General features: G+C 17.0%; 2 protein-coding genes across 4 annotated transcripts; both read right to left on the bottom strand.

The window, feature by feature from the left end:
* Window positions 1–898: 898 nt before the first annotated feature.
* On the bottom strand, window positions 899–4,297 carry LOC122717609 (enolase). Of its 2 annotated transcripts, none has more exons than XM_043941835.1 (7): window positions 4,180–4,297; window positions 3,350–3,467; window positions 2,921–3,094; window positions 2,626–2,783; window positions 2,029–2,329; window positions 1,512–1,798; window positions 899–1,342 (listed from the first exon to the last, which is right to left on the bottom strand). In XM_043941835.1, exons 2-7 carry the CDS (start codon window positions 3,416–3,418, stop codon window positions 1,021–1,023), a joined length of 1,311 nt encoding a protein of 436 aa, XP_043797770.1. In that variant the 5' UTR covers window positions 3,419–3,467; window positions 4,180–4,297; the 3' UTR covers window positions 899–1,020. The 2 variants fall into 2 exon arrangements, with proteins under 2 accessions (XP_043797770.1, XP_043797769.1); XM_043941834.1 differs by lacking the exon at window positions 4,180–4,297 and adding an exon at window positions 3,892–3,951.
* Window positions 4,298–6,661: 2,364 nt separating this feature from the next.
* On the bottom strand, window positions 6,662–8,212 carry LOC122717590 (breast cancer metastasis-suppressor 1-like protein). Of its 2 annotated transcripts, none has more exons than XM_043941810.1 (3): window positions 8,113–8,212; window positions 7,498–7,735; window positions 6,662–7,398 (listed from the first exon to the last, which is right to left on the bottom strand). In XM_043941810.1, coding segments are annotated over exons 1-3 (714 nt in total). In that variant the 5' UTR covers window positions 8,114–8,212; the 3' UTR covers window positions 6,662–6,923. The 2 variants fall into 2 exon arrangements, with proteins under 2 accessions (XP_043797745.1, XP_043797746.1); XM_043941811.1 differs by having other exon boundaries at window positions 7,498–7,719; window positions 8,113–8,206.
* Between the last annotated feature and the right edge of the window lie 1,226 nt (window positions 8,213–9,438).

The following is a 9,438-nucleotide window of genomic DNA, read 5'->3' as shown; positions in this document are numbered from 1 at the left end:
TGTAACATGTTAATGACTTTTATTATATATAAATATCTAATTCATATAAAACAATAATATATACGTATAAAATTAATATTTAATATAATTTAATATAATATTTTAATTTTTTTATACGTACTAATTTACAATATTCTAGAAATTCTAGAAATTTATTATCAAATTATATAATTAATTAAAAATAAATTTATATGATTTATAAAAACAAATGTTAAAACTATAAATTAAAAAAAATTAAAGATTAACAAAAATAATATATATAGATCAAAGATTTAAAATAAAATATATTAATGTTTAATAAATTTTTTTTATATAATAAATAAAAAAAATATATAAATTTATTAAATAGTAAGGAATTAAAATGCTTAAATATTTTTATTAATATGTTCTATTTTTTCTTTTCTATTATCATTTATTTATTTATTTTATTTACTTAGACATTTTGATAATAAGATTTACAATAATAATTTTTAATGACTTTATTTAAATAAATGTTATAATTAATGATAAACTAGAATTAAATTTTATACTATCATATATTATCATTCATATATATTATATATAATTATAATCATAAAGATTATTAATTTATAATTTGTGCTTCTAAATTGTTATATACCAAATTTTTTTATTTTTTTGTACTTTTAATATTATTTAATCTGATTTAATAAACTACTCAACAAGTAATTTTATATAATTTAATAAATTGATATTATATCATTTAGTTAGTATTAAATTTAAGTAATTATTAAAATAATAATTAATTAATAAATGATACATTAAAATAAATATCTGCATATTTTTATTTTTCATAATATTTGTTTTAACAGAAATTCTTTGATTTCTTCATTTCTCTATCTCTATAATTGGAAAACTTTTTCTCTTTTAAATATAATAACAATAATGGTTTTCAAAATTATTTCATCAATACAATGTTAATAATTATAAAAGTATATATTCAACTTATTTTGCAGTAAATATAATAACTAAAACTTTATTAATAAAAAGATATAATATATCTTAAGCGTGAGGATTACGGAATTTATTTCCTGCATATCTGGCAGATGAACCTAATTCTTCTTCAATACGAAGAATTTGATTGTATTTTGCCAAACGTTCTGAACGGCAAGGCGCACCTGTTTTAATTTGGCCAGTCGATAAACCAACAACTAAATCAGCAATAAACGTATCTTCTGTTTCTCCGGAACGATGAGAAACCATTGTGCCCCATCCAGCACTCTTAGCAAGTTTATGAGCATTGATTGATTCTGTGACAGTACCTATTTGGTTAACTTTCAATAACAAACAATTACAAGCTTTTTTGTCAATAGCCATTTTGATCCTGTAATGTATAATAAATTTGATAAGATATATATATATATATATATTTTTTTATTATTTACATATTTGTTATCATTTATAAATATAAGAATTAAATAAATATTATAATTGGTTATATAATTTTTTTATTATTATTAAATTTCAAATTATATACAAAATTTTAATTTTACCTATTAGGATTTGTGACAGTAACGTCATCACCCACAATTTGAATATCAGTAGAAGATGTTAATGTTGTCCATGAATTCCAATCATCTTGATCAAATGGATCTTCAATTGATACAATTGGGAATTCTTTAATAAATTGTAGGTATAAATTCTTTAAAGAATTTGAATCCAAATATGTGCTTGGATCAGATTTTTCATTCTTAAAATTTAAATCATATTTTCCATTTTTATAAAATTCTGATGCAGCAACATCCATACCAATTTTGACTTTTCCATCATATCCAGCAGTCTAAATTTTATAATAATTAAAAATTAATTTAATGTTAAATAATAAAAATATCAAATTAAAAATAATGTCAAATTATAACTTTTATAACAAATTATAATAATTATAATTAACAGGATATAATATATATATATAAATTTATTGAAATTATTATATAATAATTCATTGAAATATATATATATTTTTTAAATAATAAAGTTTTTTAAATAAACTTATTTTTTAAATAAACTTACTTTGATAGAATCTATGATCAAATTTAGAGCTTCTTTGTTGTCCAAAATATTTGGAGCAAAACCACCTTCATCACCAACAGAAGTAGCATCAAGACCAAACTTCGATTTAATACCATTTTTCAAATGATGATAAATTTCAGTACCCATTTTCATGGCATCTGAGAAACTAGAAGCACCTGTAGGTAGAATCATGAATTCTTGCATTGCTAATTTATTTCCAGCATGCGAACCACCATTGATAACATTAAAAGCTGGAACTGGTAAAATAATATTCGTATTTCCTGCCAAATCTGCAATATATCTGTAATTATAAGATTTCATAAAATTATTTATTATATTTTTTCTTTTTCAAACATCAAAAATAATATTTATAAAAGAAAAATTTTGTACATACGTTTCATTTTATAAGAAAAATAATTTTAATAATTTTAATTATTTTAAATTATTGTATTATACTATTATATTTAATAATATATTTAAAATTCATAGATAGTAATATAATAACATTATTAATTTATTATGAAATAATATTACATATATAACTTTTTTAAAATATATTGTTACAAATTATAATATGAAATTTAAAAAATAACTTACCTATATAATGATGTTTTTTTTTTTGCTGCTCCTGCTTTACAAACTGCCAAGGAAACACCCAGAATTGCATTTGCTCCAAGTTTTGATTTGTTTGATGTACCATCAAGTTTTAAAAGCAAGTTATCAATATCACTTTGTGAAGTAACATCCAAATTTGACTAAATAATAAATATTGTTCAATTAATATATTGTTTAAATATTATCATTTAATAATAATAATAAATAATAAATCATTTTAATAATTGATAAATTTTGTTAATTAGCAAATTAAAAAAAAAATGTTAATTTTTAATACCTTTATTAATTCTGGTCCAATAATATTATTAATATTATTTATAGCTTTAAAAACAGACTTTCCATGATATTTAGATTTATCATTATCTCTAAGTTCTAGAGCTTCATGAATACCAGTAGAAGCACCTGATGGTACCTCAGATCTGAAGAGTCCATCATCTGTGACAATATCAACCTAAAAATATATTATAAAGATATAAAATATATTAAAGAATAATAATAAAAACATTTTATTTTTAATCACAATTAAAAAATTAAATATATTATAAACTTTCATATATAAATATATTAAAAATCATATGCTAAAAATAAGAGTTATATAATAAATTTTTATAATTTTTTTTTTAAATTATAAAATATAATTTTTTTATCCATAATTTATATTATTATTAATATATTATTAAAATGATACATTTTTTTATTATTTTACCTCTACAGTAGGATTACCACGAGAGTCAAAAATTTGACGTGCTTTTATGGATTTAATGGATGATGACATTCTATTACTGCGAGTAGTACTACGAGTAGTATATTTATTTATTAGAAATCTGAAATAGAAATAACGTTAGTCAAAATAAATAAAACTCTCATTTAATGTAAATAATTCAATATAAGGTATATTATAGTATATTACAATTTCTAAATTATTTTAATTAATGATGTTAAAAAAATAGTTTTTTTTTAATTCATTGTCTTTCTTTTCTTTTTCTTTTTTTCAAATTGTCTTTAAATTTAAATTTTGTTTTAAATATTTGTCAGAAAAATGTATTTTATAACCTCCAAATTAATAGTATTGAAAAATAAATTGTTTTTCCTTAATTTTATCATTAGATTGTTTTTAAATTTAAATATTTTAAATATTTATCGATAAAATGCATAGAATATCGATGATAAGTTTGTCTTCAAAAAAATATCTTTGACCTTGACAAGGTTACTGGAAGAAATTTAATATTTAAGAATTAAAGAACTTACAATGACGTTAATATTTTCTTCATTTAAAAATGTTATATATTTCAATGCTATCTTTTAAAATTACAATTAATTAATTATAATATATTTGAATAATCTCATATAATAATCTTAAAATTAAATTTTTGTGCACGCTGTATGAATTACAAATATATATTATATTTTTTATGAATTAAAAAACAAAACACTATAAAAAATATGAATATAAAATTTTAATATAGCAAATAGAATTCTTAAAGATATAATTTCTTATATCTATATAATACAAAAATGAAAAAAAAATATACTTACCTAGCGTAACACTCCCCTTAGAACGTTCGAAGTAGAATGATATTGTCCTACAATTGACCTCAAATTACAAACGTAGTTCGTCTATCGATTCTGATTCCTTTATATATGTATTTAAAGCGAAGATAAAACTAAAGTTCCTCAATCGATTATTAGTAAAAAAATAATATCTATATAAAATTTGAAAAAAAAATTTTAAATTCTTATCAAATATAAATTTTGTTATTAAATATTAAAAATTATATGATCTATATCTACTACATAATTAATTGAATATAAGTTTCATTATGATTACTATCTTTGTATTATATTATTCGTGGTTTTTCTCAATGGTGATTTATATACAAATGCGCGAATTTATAAAATAATACTAAAATAAATGAAATAAATATTAAAAAATTTAAACTCTATATACTTATATAAATATGTATTTAATATTTTTATACAATCATGTAAATATTAAATTAAAAATAAATATTTTTTTTTTTTTAATTTAGTTATATCAAAATAATAATATCAATTTTACTTATATTTATCATATTTTTAAAATAATAAATTATAAAAACAAAATTTTAATAAAATTAATATAATAATTGAAATAAAAAGTATATAAATTAATTTATTTTGAAACAGAGTATATAATGAAAAAACAAATATATTATACAAAATATAATAATATAATAAACTTTATTGAATAATTATTATTATTCATATTTTTTTATTAAAATATAATATATAATTATTTTATTAATTATTTATTAATTATTTTTATTTGAAATAGAATAAATAAGTAAAAAGATTATATTAAATTATTCATTCAAAAAAATAATTTAAATATTTATTTGTTTAATATATCTTAATATAATTTTTATTAAATTTATAATTATTATTTCATTATAATTTTAAACTGTGTATTTAAATATTTTCTAGAATATTTTAAAAATTATAACTATAATTTTCAAATATTTTAATGAACATAAATTAATCTTATAAGATTTAATTTCTAATTAGTCATTATTAAAATTTATTTTAATATTATAATTTAATATAATATTATAATATTTGCTATAATTTCATAAATTTCTAATATTTTTATAATAAATATTTTTTTAACAATTTTTATTTTTATTTTAAAAATTTGAGATATTATTTATATAATAAATATTCTTATAAAAGATTTTTCTATTTTTTTTTTTTTTGCTAATTGTAATAATTCTATGAAAATTAAAATTTAACCAATAATCTCAATAGAATTTTAATTTATTAGATTAATATATATTAAATTGATGTTCATTTTTTGGTTAAAATTATGTAATATGTTTATTTTATTGCATTTTTAGTATATTATCATTTAGTGTATAATAATAATTATATATACTATTATATTATCTACATTTTATATTTTTTAATTAAAATTATGTAAGTATTCATTTTATTTTATTTCTTAATTTTATATCTTTGAGCTTAATACTCTGTTTTATTCATTGAATTTTTTTCATTCATCTAAAAAATAAATTTTTTTTGAGATTTTTATATATTTATATAAAATTATATGAATTTTTTTTAATTAATTAAAAAAAAATTTTTGTTTATAGTTTCATATTAAATTTAGAAACCTTAAAGGAAAATAATTTAATATATATTAAATTTTCATATTAAATATATGCATATATTTATATAATATTTTCAATTTAATTTTTTTTTAGTTTAAATTTAAATAATTTTATAATAATAATTAAATTTAAAAATATTTTTTTTCTTTTTTTAGCATTTTATTTATTTATTTTTTTTATATGTATTTTAATATATATATTATGGTAACAAATTACATTTTTATTATCATTTTAACATCATATATCAATATTTATATTTATTGTTGTTGTAGAATATTTTACAATTATTTTTATGTAAATATATTAATTATATAGCAAATTAATTAATAAAAATATCTTGTAAATTTAATTTATTTTTCAAAACGTTTTAACATAAATTAATTGCTTCATAATATTAAAAATATTTTTATTGTTAAAATATTTAAGTTTTAAATATATTATATTTATATATAGGTTTAAAAAATGTGATATATTATGTAAATATCAAAAATTTATATTCATAAAAGATATACAAATATTTACTAAACATTATTTTTTTTAAGTTTATTCAAAAATATGAAATATATTCAAATATATTACAGTTTGTACATGTATGACAAATCGATAAAAATTAAATTGATTTTTTTACTAATAATTTTATAAATAAATTCTAGATTAAAAATTATAATATTAAAAGTTAAAATCTATACTTATGATTTTCAAGAAACATATTTTACAGAATTCATTATAAATAAGCTTAAAATTATTTAAATAAATTTTTACATTAAATTGATTTTATAACAAAATATTATATTCGTAAAAAAAATTTAACAATTATTTTTACAATTAATTAATATTTTGTTAGTTTATCATGAATTGTGCTTTCAAAGACAAAGATACTTTGTCATAAAATTTTTCCATTACTCTATTTGCACCAGTATTTTATTAATTAAAATAATTTTATAGAGATCAAAATGTTTTTATAGAAGGCACTTTATATATGTGTTATAAACATAAGAGAAGTGCCAATAAATGAAGATAATGATCGCTCTAATATCTTTTATACATCTTTTATATATATCTATAAAAGAGCAATACATTATCATTAAGATTGTTATATTTTTAAAATGGATTTATATTTCAATGGATGTATCATTATATTATTTCAGTTTTTCTACTGCTTAAACTTTTCTTTATCAATGCCCAATCTTCAAGAATATCTGCATCATTAAGCATGTAAACAATATAAGGTCCCGCAACAGAAACAGCTCTTCTTCTTTCAGTATGATTTCTGCGTCTTCTACCATTAGAATTTAACCATAAATCTGCATGAATATCAACATTATTTCTATCTTCTTCTAATCTACGAATTTTTTCTTGCAAATCATTATGAATGCAATCCCAAATTAATTCTTTTTCACTTTCAAAATTTTGCAATGCAGCTTGTTCTTCTGCTAAAAATTTATTCTGTATATTTTGTAATCTATATTGTTTTAATATCCCAGCTACTTCTGTTTTGGTTTTCATATTTTCTTTTAATCGTTCCAATGGTATTAAATATTCTTCAGATTTTCCAACTCGAACTTCACCTAATTTTGTATCTACTTGAGTAATTCTTTCACGATAAAGCCTAAAATTATTTTTAAAAGTTATATATATTAAATTTGTAGTAATTAAATTCTTTTTATAATTATATTTTTAAAAAATTGTATCATATGAAAATATTTACTGCTCTTTAAGAAGTGTAAATTGTCTTTCTAAATCTACTAAGTTTTCCATACATTCATTACGTCGTCTTTCACATTCATCTTCATCCATTTCTGAAGAATCATCACTATCACTGTGTTCTGCACTACTATCGCATGATGCAGAACTTTGATTACTTTCATTGCTATCATGAGACATTTCTTCTCCTTCTGCTTCAGATTCATCTTTAACACTTGGCATCTGTCTAGATATTACACTCACTTATAAGAATAAGTAACAAAAAAAATAATTATATGCTAAATATATACATAAATATATAAGTATAAAAATTTTTAAATTATGTTTTAAATTAAAAAATATTTTTTTAAGATATTATATATAAAATTTATATTATGATACATCATAACCTCTAATATTTTGTTTTATTATTCAATAAATTTTTATTTAAATATTAATAACATTAAATTAATAATTCTAAATTAATATCAATCAATAATAACAATATATTATAGATATAATAATGATATTTTATAGTAAAATTTTCCGGAAAATTCCTTTAAATTATTGTACCTTGAATTATTTAATATTTTTGATAGAAATTTATATTTTTATATATTATATTAAAAATTATACTCACTCTTAAATAATTGTATATTTTTCTTTTTAAAATAATATCATAAAATGACTATTAATACGAAAATAAAATAACAGTATTTGTCACTTTACTTGAAATCAACCATTTGTATTTCATCACCTAACGTGCGGGATTATCAATGAGCATGCGCCATGAAATTCTTAATAATTCTTTGCTAGAAATGAAAATCTCATTATGAGATTTGAAATTTTGAAATTTCGAAATCATTTGATAAAAAAATTTTGATTTTTTGATCCTTGAACCTTTCTACTAATTTTATAATTCGAAACTTTCAAAATCTAGATAAAAAATAATTTATGTAAATAACTTATAAAAATCAAATCGTATATCTAATTTATAATAATAATAATTGGTCGATTTGAAATAAATTGTTTATTTTAGAATAAAATTATATATAAAGAAAAAATAAAATATAATAAAATTATTTATTATATTATTTATTAAATTATTAAATTATTTATTATAAAATTATTTTTTGTAAGTTAAAAAACTTTTATTGATTAATTAATATTAAGTTTTTTTCATCTTACTATTTTTGTTATTTATATAATTAACTATGTTGTATAAATTTCATGTGAATATAAATATACGGATTCTTAATTTTTTAGTAATAATAAATTCTTTATAATTCATTTATGTACATTATTTACGCACAATGCATGTAGATTACATATAAAATTCACTATATTGATCTATCTTCAGTTTTCTTTATAATCAATATGATAAATTTCATTGTATTGCGGATTAAAAAGATTAAATAAATGTATTTTGTTATTAGTAATAATAGTATATGACAAATTTGAGCATTTTTTAAAGAAACAAATTAAATTTTATAACTAGAAAAGAGATTTTAAAAGTTTTGAATTATTTTTCTATAAAATACCAAATTTGAATCACTTCAAATCTAATTTAAAGCTTAAAAATTTTTAAAAATCTTAATAAGATGAAATTTTCCCGAAAAAAATTTGAAAGTTTTTTCAAATTGATAGAATTAATGAATAGATTCCAAAAATCACAATTTTAACTTAAGAAATTCATATTAAAAATTTGAATAATATGAATATTTAAATATAATTCAATGTTAATCTAGTACTATATAGTTTACAAATAACTAGATCAACTTCAAAAACTAGATCAATAAAACTAAAATAATTTTCAAATATTGAAAAAAAAATATAAACCAAATTTAATTTCAATAAATAAAAATTAGTAATTAATATTTCATTTAAAATGCAAAACGACTAGAATAAAATTAAAAATCTATATTATATATAATTTCAATAAATCGTTATAGGACATCTGTTTTTT

The sequence above is a fragment of the Apis laboriosa genome, unplaced genomic scaffold (assembly GCF_014066325.1).
Source record: "Apis laboriosa isolate Shangri-la unplaced genomic scaffold, ASM1406632v1 scaffold53_cov140, whole genome shotgun sequence".
Taxonomy (NCBI): domain Eukaryota; kingdom Metazoa; phylum Arthropoda; class Insecta; order Hymenoptera; family Apidae; genus Apis; species Apis laboriosa.
Note: the sequence above shows the minus strand (reverse complement) of the source record. Positions and strands in the feature narration are given on the sequence as shown.

Bases quoted from the DNA above. Each gene is read 5' to 3' on its own strand.
- LOC122717609 (XM_043941834.1), bottom strand. From the start codon at position 3,914: ATGAAGAAAATATTAACGTCATT. The intron at 2,784-2,920 runs GTATTAAAAATT...TTTATTATTTAG, and splicing joins TTGGACCAGAATTAATAAAG to TCAAATTTGGATGTTACTTC. The intron at 1,343-1,511 runs GTAAAATTAAAA...TATACATTACAG, and splicing joins ACTGTCACAAATCCTAATAG to GATCAAAATGGCTATTGACA.
- LOC122717590 (XM_043941810.1), bottom strand. The intron at 7,399-7,497 runs GTAAATATTTTC...AAATAATTTTAG, and splicing joins TTTACACTTCTTAAAGAGCA to GCTTTATCGTGAAAGAATTA.